General features: G+C 31.1%; 2 protein-coding genes and 1 pseudogene across 2 annotated transcripts; all 3 read right to left on the reverse strand.

The window, feature by feature from the left end:
* Positions 1 to 662: 662 nt before the first annotated feature.
* Positions 663 to 2,259, reverse strand: LOC114181486 (uncharacterized). Its single transcript, XM_028067955.2, has one exon. The coding sequence runs from the start codon at positions 2,172 to 2,174 to the stop codon at positions 1,347 to 1,349; it is 828 nt and encodes a 275-aa protein (XP_027923756.1). The 5' UTR covers positions 2,175 to 2,259; the 3' UTR covers positions 663 to 1,346.
* A 9,143-nt stretch (positions 2,260 to 11,402) lies between these two features.
* Positions 11,403 to 12,932, reverse strand: LOC146887312 (putative disease resistance RPP13-like protein 1). Its single transcript, XM_085672100.1, has one exon. It carries the CDS (start codon positions 12,930 to 12,932, stop codon positions 11,403 to 11,405), a length of 1,530 nt encoding a protein of 509 aa, XP_085528226.1.
* Positions 12,933 to 13,036: 104 nt separating this feature from the next.
* Positions 13,037 to 14,921, reverse strand: LOC146887313 (putative disease resistance RPP13-like protein 1 pseudogene; annotated as a pseudogene).
* Positions 14,922 to 15,101: the final 180 nt, after the last annotated feature.

Genomic DNA, 15,101 nt, shown 5'->3' on the forward strand with positions numbered 1-15,101 from the left:
TACTTTTTAACTCCTCCCATAAAAATATTTATTTTTGTTCATACTCTAAGAATGATAAGACATTAATAATCACTATTTTTATCTTGTTCTTTTACAATCCTACTAGACTTATATACCCTTGAGAAATAACTTTTAATTCAAAGACATTTTATCCCATAAACATAAAATCTATTGGAACAACCTTACATCAAGTTGATCCATCTTTGTTTCTTATATGCACGACACCTAAACCTTAAACCTTCTCTTTCTCGAATGAAACAAACTTCAAAACTTTTAGTTTTATTCTCTCTAATGAATATTAATTATAGTTATATGTTATAACCATGCACAAACAATCCTTTAAAATTAACATAATACTAGATTTGTTCTTTTTAAAGCAAAGGCACAAGCTCACATGATTGGACAAATGTAATTAGGATAAAAGACCTATTACTTGTCTAATTTACTTCTTTAATTAACATAATTGGGTTGAATTTTAATGAGACCTTTCATTCTTACTTAGACTTTTAGCTTAATTTTTAAAAATTTATTATAAGAAAAAAAAACGTAGTTGAAAATCATTATTCACTTTGATTATAAGGAGCGATCAAACCAATGAAAAGAAATAAAAACTTGTGAACGAAGTAAATTCATTAGACAAAAGTTTTGGTTAACAAGGGAGATTCTTGACAATCATCATAAATTTGATACGTGAAATTATGCATTTACGAACATTTTTTTTCGTAAAACAACAACATATAAATATGTTTCCTTTTGAAATCTAAAAGGGAGTCAATGGGAGATAAAGTGAAAACAATGACAAAGCTAAGAGCTTAAAGAGGAAGCACTTCTTGAAAGCTATGAAGAATCCATTGAACATCTTTTTCTTCTTTCTTTCTTTCTTTCCCCAATGTAAAATCATGAAGTAACTGAACTTTTCTTCGTTGAGATCAAATGTAGTCAAACTACAACTCCCACTCAGTTATGTTAGTAATTCACTTTTTCTCTTAATGTTAGTTATGTTCGAAAAACTATAACCCATCTTTAGATTTCAAATTTTGATGGAAAAATATTCTTTAATCATGATGAATATTTTACTACCACAAATTCTACAATATTACCCTAAATCAAACCTAAGATCTTCTGCCATAACATCGTCTCACAGACAACTAACACATCTCAAACTTTTTCCTCATATCACAATCTCTGTGATAAGTGACGTCTGATACCTCATAATTTTCATCTTATCAACTTTTACACTGTTACACTATATTTTAACTATCATAATTTCACCCTAAGATATTTCACTCCATTTAATTTAGCTTAATTTTTTTTTTTGTATAGAATTGGCAAAAAAAAAAAAAAATCTAAGAAAGGAGAGGGAAGGCCTTGCCCATGGTGTTGAGATTGACACAGAACCCAACCAAATCCTGTCGATAGGGCAAATACGACCTTCTCTTATCCTCTCTCCGCATCTCTCTGTTCCTCACATAAAGCGCTTCGTGCGCCGACACCGCTGCAATAGCCGGAAACCTCTTTCCACCGCCGCCAATCGCCGCAATCGTCGGAAACATCTTACCGTCTCTGCCACTCGCAACAATTTTCTTTCCGTTCTCCGGTTTCACTCCCTTCTTCTTCGCCGAATTCACCGACGGCGTCAGGAACACCGCCGACTCCTTCCCCTCGCTGTTGCTCCGCCGCAACAAATCCAGAAGCTTCCACCGCTTCGACGACGACGATCCCGTGGATTTGCTCTTCCGACACGGCGTCGACACCGGAGAAGGTTTCGGCGTCCACACGCAGTACGTCTCCGGCGGAACATTCTCCAGCTCGTCGTCCACCTCCGACGACGAGCACGACGTCGATTCTTCCAGCAGAAGCTTCCCTAGCGTACTCTGAATCGCCGCCTCGCCGGAATCTCGACCTCTGCTGCCGCTATCCGCATCGGCGGCGGCAAGATCGCGGTGGAAGATCGGAAACGTCTGAATTTCGGCCTCCGCCACCGCTTCGAGGAAGACACCGTCGGCGACCTTACGAAACGCGACGAACTCGAAATCGGTGTCGTTTTGGTCGAAGCGATCATCATTTCGCGTGACCTGATCCGCGATATCGTCGAGCCTGTTGGAGGAATACGCGCTGAAGCTTGGACACACCAACCACTCCTCCACACTCTCGTGTTCTTCTTCTTTCTGCATGTTCTTCTTTCTCTCTCTCTCTTTTTTTTTTTCCTTTAATCAATTAGATTATTTTGTTCTCTTCCAAGAAGCATGAGACTGAGTTTGGTGCTATTTATACACACTCAAGAAGATGCAGATACAAACAGTCACCAACAATTTGGGGTTTGTTTTTTCTCTAAACATTATCTTTGGTTTCTCATTTTCGAAAAAAAAAATTAAAAAATAGAACTGACTAATAAATGAACTTTTTAATAAAGATTGTTTCATTATTTTCATCGCCCTAAACATATTCCTAAAATTAAAAAAAAAAAATTGTAATGAATTTTAATTATTTAGATGTTACTTTATTTGGGCTGGTTGGTACACACCTCTGTTGACCAACGACCATATGGAACATGTTTACATTTTCACTTCATGCATGATGTTTCTATACATAATGACAAAACAAAACCCTTTTTTTATTTTTATTTATTTTTCTTTATTTTGTCGTCAAACAACTGTCTTCTAAGTTTGTATCTATTTAAATTTTTGGAAAGGAAGAAAGTCTCTCGTCCAGAATACAAAAAGTTGTCTTATTTAAATTTTTATTTTAATTTGCTATTTCATTATAATGTAAATATTCCTACCAACAAAAATTAATATAAGTAAAATAGTAATAATAATTTTATAATTAGCGCATTTTAAAGAGACGTAATTCATTAATTATTAAATATGCCAAAACCAAAGTGATGATTATTAATATAATAAATGCTGATACTATTTTTCTATTTCATTGGTTAAAGTTTGAAGTTAAAGATAGCTAGTAACGTAAGGAGAAAGTAATATATAAACGCATATATGTTTGTTTCACATAGCAACAAACCTTGTTTTGTCTTGTAATGTTTTTCATACCTATGTGGATTGTGTGCTAACTGTTTCTCTCTAGAAAGACATATAACTGTGATAATTACCTATAATTTTTGTGTTGGCTTACGTATGACACATGAAAATGGCAAAAAAGTTAATGTTCCTATTTTGTTAATATATTTGATAAATTATGTTTGTTAATTATGTGTATTGACATACTCCACACTCATAAATTGTTAGCCAAACATACTCAATTTTAATTAGTGAACCAAATATTATTGCTTTTATATCATAAAAGACAATGTTTGATTAACCTATTATCAAGTTGGCATTGAGAATCCTTGTCCACAAACTTGAGGTTGAGTTTTACCTAAATATGTAAATATTTATATATTATGTGATGATATTATAATTGTAAAGGGTATTTAGATATATGTGTAGGAGAATAATTAATACAATTGTGAGAGTGAGTAATTAAAAATTATTTGATAATATATCAATTATAAAAAGTCAATAATAATTTAAAACGCATGAGGATAATCACAGGAGACAATGAAACTTATTTAACTAACTTATAACTAATAAAAAAAGTACGTGTTAATTTACCTAGCTTTATACCTACATTTTTTTTATTCTTTGATTTGATCTTACTATAATAGAACACGTTAATTCTTTCATTTTTTTAATAATTAAAAAATAATAAAAAGATTAAAGCTGCAATTAATTAATTAATATAATATTTGTTCATAGAAAGTTATACACAGTTTTATATTTATCAAATTTTGAGCATATAATTTTACACTCAACGCTTCTAATTCAATCGATTTTAAATTAATTATTCTCAGCTGGTTTTGATACATATAACCTAAAAAGGTAGCAGCCATTTCAGTTCTAGAAAAGTTGCTTCAGTTGTGCGCACACAATTTGACTGATATAATGAAAGTGCGTTTATCTTTTTTTTTTTAATTCTAAAGAAAAAAAAAGTGACTTTTGTTTTTTCTACCAAACAAGAAAAGTGATCTGTGATGTAAATATCTAAATATTTCATTTTAAAATGTATTGCGTCTAACTTTTCAAAGAAATATTTATATTCTTTCACGTTCTTTAGAAGAAAGAAACGTGATTAATTAATATAATTAAAACTTATCCATTTTTTATTAAAATATTATAGAGATCTACATTTTTTTATATAAAATAATGAAAGAGAAACTCTTATTAATGTATTTGAGTGGATATTACATCATTTTCTTATCAATAAAATATTATTTTTATGTGTTACATGTGATTATAGAATATCGTTAGAATCAAAGAGTTGTTAATGCAATCGACTATTCCACGTAAGTTCTTAACATTTATATTGAGTATAAGAGGGGAATATGAAATGTTGAAGAAAGAAAGATATATATTAATTTGTTTTCAGTTAAGAAACTTATTAATAAAAACTTGTATTAATAAAATTAATTGAATTGCTTAAAATGAAATGATTTCTAATATGAAAACGATCGACATGCTTTAAGTAGGAGTTAATTAGCTGTTCATGTGTTTCACATTCCATGATTCACGAACACAATTAGGTTAGTTTGATGATGTTTTTTCGTGTAAAATGCCATCTCTTTCTTCCATTTTGCAATTAATTATTAACTAATATACCGTATGATCTATCAACACCTCTAGTTAGACCCTCGGTCGGTCGAACCAAGGATAAGTGGTCGAAGACCATCCATTACAGACGGATAATCTCATGGGTTGTTAATGTGACAATTTCTCCGAAATGATTTTAGGGAGTCCATGAACCGAGCGATGGAACTTTGTTAAATATGGTGGCTTCGACAGCATGAACGGTTCGTCGGTCGAGCAGGCACGATAAAACCAAAATCTTCAAATTAAGATAATACAAGTCAGTAATTAAGTTTAAAAAGCAATTTGATCGTAATTAAGAAAATCCTAATCACAGGCCATATCAAATACTATAAATAGAGGCTCAAGGTAAGTTGGTAACAACTTTTACTTTGCATCTATTACAACATTATTTACATTCATTCGAACGAACTTGAACTGACTTAAGCATCGAGCCTTATTGACAGATACCTCAATCATCTGAATAACCGAACGAAAAAAAACAAAAGGAAATCGAACGAGAGCTAGAGAAAGGAAGACAAACGGTAAAAACTACAACGAAAAAAAAATAAAGACTAAATATTTTTAGATAGGTGCTAAATCCCTATATCCGAAACAACTAATATTTTACTCAGATATTACTTAAACCCTAATAATAAAAAAATAAGAAAAATCTGCGTGACCCAAGAATATTGGGTAAGTGGAAAAGTTAGTCTAAACAATTGGGTGCATGCAATGATGACTAACAAGGGAGGAAGTTACCACTTTCCACCATTTTTCCAAAAGCTTAATGGAGTTTGAAAGTGTTTGATTTTAAGTCTTCATTGATTTATTCTAGAATTAATGAATGTGCCCATAGGCATGGACTTTGTCTAGAAGAAATTTTATATATATCTGTAGTCCAACGATCTATGTATATCTTTAAGAATAGTTTTTACATTAAGAAAAAGAAGTATAGTCTCATCATCTTGATGAATGGGAAAGAATAATATATTATTTTATTATTAAGCACAACATGTTGGCATTTTTATCATTATATAATATGGATTAAGCTCACAAATCAAAACCCTAATTAGGAAGAAACCGAATAATTGAATAATGCAGCAACTAGCTATCACTTGCCCAATAAACTTGAAGGAGATGTTTTCATATATTTTGAATGTCTGTGTGTATATACACACAGTTAAAACTTAAAATATCAAGTTCAAACTTAATTTGTTTATTTCAGTAATTGAGGAAAAAATCTTAGTTGGAAACTAAAAAAATAATTTATCAAAATAGGAATTCATTTAAAAAAAATCGATTGTCTTATTTAGGTTGTTTATAGTTTTTTTTTTCAATTTATGAATTTCGTACTCAAACATTTGAATATACAAAACTAAGCAATATTATATATATATATATATATATATATATATATATATATATATATATATATATATATACAATCTTGATTAAGTAAAAACAATTAATTGAGAATTTAAATAAATCAAATTCAAATAATTAATTCATAAAAGCTCAATTTATACATTTTTAATAAAAAATTAATCTTTGCTCTAATAATTTAATTTCGTTCTAATAGGAAAACTGCCTTTTTTTTTTCTCGGTTTAATTCAGAACAAGAGATTTCTTCAAATAAATGTTCAGCATAACTTATCACAATATACTCTTTTTTTTAGTTTTTTTATTTATTTATAAAATTGAATCCCTGATTTTTCTTCTGACTTTATAGTTCTATTCCAACTAAAAATAACGTTAGAAACACACAAAATATATTATAGAATGTGAAATAAAAATAGGGGACATTTTCAGGTTTTGGTAAAGATTGATTTCCTTCTACAAATCTTTGAAATACTGTTACAATTAATTATTAAGCACAGGACTGGTGTTCTTGAAAAGTCAGAAACAATTAAATAGATTAAATATTACATTTTCCATGCACAAAAAAAAAAAAGCCTAGAGGTAGATGCATGATAAGGACATTATAAGATTTCTTAAGAGATGATTTCTTAATTAACTTTATGATTTGACATAATACCATAATATTGTAAATAAGTACCCACCTAACCTACAAGTTTTAAGAAATAAAAATAAAATTACAGACCTAGAATTTAGCTTTCACATTAGAATGTTTAAGATATATATAAATTTCTACATCATTAAGAAAAAGTCTCTCATCAAACTAAGTATAAACTAGATTGAGATTTTATTAATGTATACTTTTTTTAATTACCTAGTATGACAATTTCAAATCACCTTCACTTTAAATAATTGGACAACACTACCATTTTCATCATTTGAAGTGAGATAAGAGTTTGACAAAATTTGCAAACAATTTATTATTATAATTTTTAATTTACACTAACGTTGGATTTTGAACATAAGTCAACGAAATTTTCTATACAATAAAAAACAAAAATTCGAAAAAGTTATTTGTGAAAACTTACAAATTAATACGTATAAATTATTTTTTGTTTAAAAAACTTTTTTTTTTCTTTTAAAAGTTTTTGTAAATATTGAAAGTCTTACATTGACTAGAAATAAAACGATTTAATAATACATAACTGAATATAACTCACCTTATAAACTGGTTCTGTGAGATTGAGTCAGACTTAAAGTACACCCCTTAATAATAAAAAAAAGCAAAACTAAATAAATTTTACACAACAAATTTTGGGTACAACCCCATTTTGTCATTCCTCTTGTTTTAATTTTTGTTTTCCCATTGAAAAAAAAATTCTTCACATCCCTATCATGATTGAATGTTTAGTAAAATAGTAATTCACATCGATGCATTCTTGTTATTAATTTGACAACTATAAAGTTACCTTTTTTTTTTCAAAAAGAAAAATCTTTGATGGGGTCTAAAGATTTTCTTCTAGAAAGCACTTAATCATACACTAATTTACCCTAAGAAAAAGTAATATATTGAATAATAATAATAATAAGATACATATCTATAGTCTATGATGGAGAATCCCCACGTGCATGCAGCCATTCCCTCACTCACTAATTAGATCACAAAACAATGAACAATGATTATCACCTTGCAAATTGAACTCCTAAATCTTAAAACTCAATCTTTCTCTTTTAGTTTCATGGCATTAGTGCTCATTATATAACCTTAATCCTAAAACTAATGCCCCAAGTCAAGCCGGTTTACTTGATTAAAGCATCACCTTTCTAGAAGTATGACCTCACATGAAAATCTATTTGAACTTCTTCTACTTTTTAGTTGGATCCGTTAAATAATATTACAAATATATTTCTAATTATTTGTAAGTATAATTTATTCTAAACTTTTAGATAAACAAATAAATCTACAATTTTCAAATAATATTATAGTGAAAGCTCAATATAAGTAATAGTAGTAATTGTTAGGAATCCAAGTATGAGTTTAAGTTGCATATTTATTAGAAATGAGAGAGTAGAGTATTGTATAAAAATAAAGACCCATAAACCTATTGTCTTAAGATTTTTGGTAGTTGGACTCAGGTCTCATTGGTAATTGTTCTTCCCTTCCTCCTCTATAAACCTAACAGTAATTGTTGGAAATAGTTGAAGTGTAAGAAGTATTGTCTTAAGATATTGAGAATAAATTGATGTTAAATACCTTAAATGTGTGTAAAACCAATATCATAAATGTAAAATCACAATCGACCATATAACCATAATCCATATGAAAAATAAACTACGAATAATATTGTTATATATGTTATTATTTTCATTTAAGTAGTATAGTCTATTGATTTTAAAGTTTATAAATTGCCTTAAACAACGTGAAATTTTCTTAACAATCCTATTTAGAAAAGTTAGATAATAATAAGTTTCTAATGAGCAGCCAAAAAAAAAATTAGGTCAAGCATATGAAATTAGTGGGTTGTGTGGATAGGTATAAATTATATATTAAATGATTGCTTATATTAATTGGCCACCATAATGTTTTTCTTACCTTCAATGGATGATGGCTGCATGAGACAGCACATACACAGGAATTAATAATGACACACCTTTCCATGCAGCCTTTATCTTCTCTCCATACTAACCCACTCTTGCTATTCTCTTTTCTGTAAAATTGTAACACTAAGAAACATCATCACTGACATGGGGGAGTACTTGAGTCTCAAGCTTATACATTTTGAGTATTATTTATGTGTGATTTAATAACCTATGATAACTTTAAATATACAATAATTTTTGTTAAAATAAGTTATGGATAATTTTGATATTATTTTAAAAAATGAACATCTTCTAGAATCAGTTTGAAAATTAAGATTTATATCTATTTATAAATTATAAATTTACTTTATATTTTTAGTTCACATTTTATCTCCGACAAATATTACAACCCTTAACACAAGTGCACATTCATTTTTTATTGCATTGTTTATGCTATTATTTTCTAATTCTTTTCTATCATTTAACTACAATTGTATTTGGAGTATAAAACTAAATATTTACGTATGCTTTGATAACAATCTAATAGTAGAAATTTAAATAAATAATAAATTTTATTAAAATAAGTTTCAGAATCGGTAGTTTTTGTTACAACCGTCCCAAACTGGGAGTGGAAAAGTTAGGAATTTTCTTCCTGCAGCCCCAATTTTTCTTTCTATACCTCCAAGTTTGATTGAGAAGATCATTATGCCCTTCAAAAAAATAAAAATAAATTATAAACTAAATATTTTTGTAGTCGACACCCAAAAATGAAATTCGGTATTTCAATTTCTGAAAATCGATAACACCTGATCCTGAAAGCTGGTAACACTGGCTTTTTGAAAGTTCATAACTCCAATTTTTGAAAGTTCATAACTCCAATTTTTGAAAGCTGGTAATTATAAACCAAAAGGGTAGCAGGAGAATTATAAAATAGTTGGGGGTGTAGGAATGAAAATAGGGAGTGCAGGAAGAAAAACCCAAAAGTTATCGTATGGCGGCCTTTTTAGATGTATGGGGCCTGATTGAAGCGTCTATGGCTGGATCGGCCCAGAACTAATTTACAGTTTTCCACTTGCTGGATTCGACCCATACTCACTCCTTAGTCCAGCCTATGAACCGTAACATTTTTTTAGTATACAGATGAAATCAAAGGAATAAAAAGTGGAAGTTATATTCAATGCTCGCAAACAACTTGAATGCTGTTTTCTGGTTGAAATAAGAAATCATTGTGTAAAACATATAAAACATTGTAAGAGAGTCACAACCATCATCCATCATCGATCATCATTTTTTTCAAGGAAGTTGTAATTTGATCATGGGAATATTCATATTTGGGCATGAATGAATTCTCAGGACTTCAAGAGGATGATGCATACTCGCTATATCCGCTAATTGCGAAGAATAACTTTTAGTAACATTTTTCATATTAATAAAAACATTTTAAGAAATTACTAAAATCTTTTAATAATATCTTTTTAGTAAAAGAGGTAGGAATGTTAAAAGAGACCAAATGCATCGATCCATCAAGAAAAAATGGAAAGGTTAGAGCTTCTAAGCCGCCAACCCATTGTAGTAAGGCTTGTCTAGTCCACTAGTTTGGCAGGCTAGCTCATCATGGTCCACCAACTTTTATTTTTTATTTTTTTATGTTTAAAATTAAAGTGGTAGGAATTTACCTAAGACAAGACGAATTACAATATCCAACTCGTTTGCTAGTAGAATTATTATATTACAATTGACTTTGGTACCTTTGTCAAATAACCAACACTTCTCTTATATTTCATATCAATCTTGAAACATTCAAAATCACATGTTTTTAAAGAGTGGTGGATTTTAACTATAAGTTTTGGATGAGTCAAAATAATATACTGAATATTTGTATATGTTCTAAAGGGTTAATATGAAACTTCTCACCTACATGTAATTATTTGAATATTAAGAAATGATTCTTTTAATTCAACAATTGGATTCTTATTATCATACTTCAATTGGATCCTTTTATCATTTTAAAACAATCATTTTATTCTTTTATTCTTCAGCAATATATCTATTTAAAAAAAGGTTTTATAATAAAAAATAATTTATCAAAATCTAATCAAAAATTGAGAGACGTAGATATAATAACAAGTAAATTGAACACTTATGGAAAATATTTTAACAAACTTTGAAACAAATTTTTTTTTGAGAAAATGAAAAATTTGAGAAGAAATCAATTCAATTCAAATTCAATGTGTAGGAGGTTTTATTAATAGTGAAATTACCCTATAAATCAATTGAATTTCTAAATAATAAATACTAAATCACATAATGAGAGATATTAGGTATAATAAATTTCAAATTATTGTTATCGTTAAGTGATTCAATATAAAATTTAGTATATACAATAATACTAAAGTGATTATTTTTACATATTTGTAATAAATGGATCTATGATGTTTGGAAAAGAATTGTATTATTGTTAAAATACTCCATTTAAAACTTATCTTATCACTCCTTTAAAACTCAGTGTTCCTATCCTATTCTTAGTAAAAGTCAATCATAGAGTGAAACATTTGCAACTAAAATTGTAAGGAAAATAACTTTTTAATAATTAAATTTTTACAAATTTCTTTTATAATTTGATATGATATTTTTTAAATAAATTTTTATTTTTTATATTTTAAAATCACTTAAAATATATTATCTTCAGGTTATAAGAAAAAGGTCAAAATTTAAGTTACAGGAAGAAAATGTCAAAAGTAAAAAAAAAATATGTTCTTTCAAATTTTGAAAAGGTAGAATTAGTACCTCTAGAAGAGAGAGATAAATGGGAATTCGACACATGTTTTGAACTTCTGCTTCGTCTTATTGGCCAACTTTTAGGTTTTCAATGTGAGCAATCTTTTCCCAGTCTTCGGCTTTTGGATTCTGGCAACGCGGTTGGAGCAATGAACAGTCCAAGATTGTAAGAGAAGTGATGGATTTGGGTAGACCTTCCTCTGGTAAGCATTGTAGGTTGGGGCAATCAAAAAGTGTGAGAGAAGAGAGGTGGTAGAGACCTTTGTAGTTCAACTTTCTGAGATTCGGGCATTCACTGATTCTTAGACAAGTAACAGAGTGTGGCACCAAACCTTCATCGGGAAAACACTCCACGTCGACCATGTTAACCCAAAACCTTTCAAGACATGTGTTTGCATCCCAAGTCCCTCTCATGGAGGCAATAAGTTTTGAGCATCGGAAAAGATACACATGTTTTACATTTGACGGCAAACCTCCGCCGTCTGGAAACATCTCCAGCAGTGGACAATCAATTATCCGCAGTTCAACAAGAGATGGAAGCAGGATCTGCATGCGTTTTGGCAACAACTTCAAATTCTTTGCTTCGCGAATTGCAATTTTTAGTAGCCACGGTGCAGATAATCCTTCATCGGGAAATGATTCAAATTGAGGGCAATCATAGATTGATATTTCCTTGAGATGATCATGAGCGTGCTCCTGTGAAATTCTTCGTAGGTTTTGGCACTCTTTCAGATGAAGTAAACGGAGCTTCGGAAAGAATTTTAGCTGAAAGGTTGTAAGAGAGTCGCAACCATTATCAATTGTCACTTCTTCAAGGAAATCACAATGGGTAAGAGGAATATTCACAAGTGGACATGAATGAATGCTCAAGAGTTGAAGTGAAGATGTGACCATGCTGTTTAAGCTAATCACGAGCATATCACAATAATGAATATTTAGTTTCTTTAAATGCAAAAAATTCTCTGGCAGACCTTTCAACTTGCGACATTTATCGATAGAAAGATGTTGAAGTCGTGGAAAAGAAGTAGTTTTACATTCCCATTCTTCCCATTCCTCCATGTTGTAAAATACCAATATTTCCAAGGAAGAGAACGAAGAAGAGTTACTCCCACAAAATTCATCACCAATGCTCACTATTCCGTCAAACCCTCTGATCACAAGGGTCTTCAGAGATGGCAGTAGTCCAAATGGAGGCAGACATAAACAAAATTTACAGTCCTCCAACAGTAAGAACACCAAATTTGATAACGAATTATCAAATACCCAACTTGGAAATTGTGTACCACAATAGCTAATGATTGACAAATGCTTCAAGTTTTTGGGAGGTTGTAGATTTTCAAGCACTTTCTTTTCTTTCCTTGCATCATCAGGGATGTGATTCGAATTCCATTTTAACTCCAGCTCCACAAGGTCTTTATTTTTCAAATTTGCTTCTAATGCATCCGAAGGATTCACAATATTTTGCACCTCATTAATTGATAGTTTTTCATGAAGACCGAGTCCTCCTAGTTGCTTAGTACTGGAAGCACTATTTCTATCGACACAAAATGTATTCAATACATGAAGATTCTTTAATTCTCCAAAATGCATTGGCATCTTTGTCACTCTTGTATCTTCAAATTCCAGGCAACGCAATTTGGTGAGTTTATGCAAACTTGAGGGCAATTCCTCAAGAACTGAACAATAGTTCAACTTCAGTATCAATAAGTTATAGAGAAAACATATTGAGTCAGGTAGTTTCTGTATCCAAGTGTATGAAAGGTCTAACGAACGGAGTTGTTTAAGGTCACCAACAGAATCAGGGACCTTTGTAAGCCCAGAATATCCATACAAAGATAAGACGTGTAAAAACTTGAACTTCGAGAACAATTCATCTATCAAAGTCTTGAATTGACAAGGAACACCGACATTGTATGTTTTATTTGTAATCGAAAGAAATGAACGTAGTCTTTTAGCATCAGTTAAATTCCCTAAATCATCAAAATATAGCACATCATCAGATGCAAATGAAAAATGACGGGTTGTTTTGGGTATAAAGTTTCCTTTGTCAAATTTCAACCTGAAACATAAGTCTCCACAAACATATTTTGCTAAATCATTCAGAAGGTCATGCATGACGAATCGCATTTTAAAGCTAGATTGAAGAAAGAAAGACCTCGTTAATAGATCATCAAAATATTGCTCACCAATTTCTTCTACACTTTTTATCTGTGGAGAGTGGTGGAGAAAATCTTCAGCCATCCACAACAAAACTAATTCCTTCTTCTCAAACTCATAATCTTTCGGAAATAATGAACAATAAGCAAAGCATCTTTTTAGATGAGAAGGAAGGTGATGATAACTCAATAGTAGAGCAGGGATAATTTCAACTTCTTTTGGTAAGTCCCATATGTCGCTTTCCAATATGCTTTTCCAATCTGACTTTGTGCGAAGAAGACTTCCAATTGTTTTCAAAGCAAGAGGTAATCCTTTGCAATTCTCAACTATCCTTCTACCAATCTCCTTTTTCTCATCATTCAATTCAAGATCATTATCTTTTAGTGCTTGTTTTTCAAAAACTTTCCAACATTCATCCTCCTCTAATTGCTTTAGGTGATGCACTTTAGACCTCATGTTGGAAGCAACTTTCTCGCTACGGGTTGTGACAAGAATTCTACTTCCTAGAGCCCCATAGCTAAGAGGAGTTCGCACAACTTCCCATTCTTCTCGTCTTTCGTTCCAAACATCATCCAAAACAAGAAGAAGTTTCTTTCCTGATATTTTTTCTTTCAATCTGCCATGAACCATTTCTAGGTCTCTGCTATCATCTTTAGATTTAGTGATTGCCTCAAGAATTGTTTTTGTCACTGTAAAAACATCAAAATGATCGGAAACACAAACCCAAGCTCTGATATCAAATTTAGCCTCCATCTGTGGGTCATTGTATACATGTTGGGCGATTGTGGTCTTACCCAACCCACCCATGCCCACAATGGAAAGTATTGATGGATGGTTCCCACTTTCAGATGTGAGCCAATTAAAGATAATTTCTTTGTCTGCATCTCTGCCATAAATAACACTTTCAACCACCAAAGAAGTTGACGGCAATTTGTGTGACACTTTACTAGCTGATCCATCACCAGGATAAGTACTTTCTTTCAAACCAAGAGGACCCTTTTGCTTTGCAAGATATTCTAGTTTTTCTAGGACTTCTTTCATCCCTGATTCAATTTTCTTGTTAAACGAACTGAAAGTAGAGTTGAAGAAATTTGATACCTTGTAAGAAAAGGTTTGAGGTTGGGATTCAGCTTCCACTTGGCATCTGGTGAGTTCATAATCTATTTCCTCCAAGAGATCCTCTGCATCAAAGACAGCCTCTTTGACAGAAAAAAGCCACGCTTTCACGTGTGGATGTGTGAACTGTTTATGCTCTGCATCATCAGCGAGAGCATTGATGGAGTGCAACATGATTTTCAAATTGTCGAGCAGCTTCTCATCAAGTTTTCTTCCACGAAAGAAGTCTACAAATTGAGGAGAAGCTAGCCTGTCGAATGCAACCCGAAGAAAAGCCGAAAGAAGAGCACCACCAACGAGTTCTGCTGCCATGGTAAGGAAAGGAAAGTGAATGATTAACGAAAGTGTGTGATTTCAAGTGCAGTTTACGATCCACAATGATTCAGTGCGGGGATGATATATAATACTCATGAAATGAGTTGGCTTTTTTACGACGAAGAGTTGACTTTAACGATAGTGGAACATCGTTTTCTTTTGAAGTTGTCAATCATC

The sequence above is a fragment of the Vigna unguiculata genome, chromosome 4 (assembly GCF_037176805.1).
Source record: "Vigna unguiculata cultivar grain cowpea cultivar isolate G323 ecotype 2 chromosome 4, ASM3717680v1, whole genome shotgun sequence".
Lineage (NCBI taxonomy): Eukaryota > Viridiplantae > Streptophyta > Magnoliopsida > Fabales > Fabaceae > Vigna > Vigna unguiculata.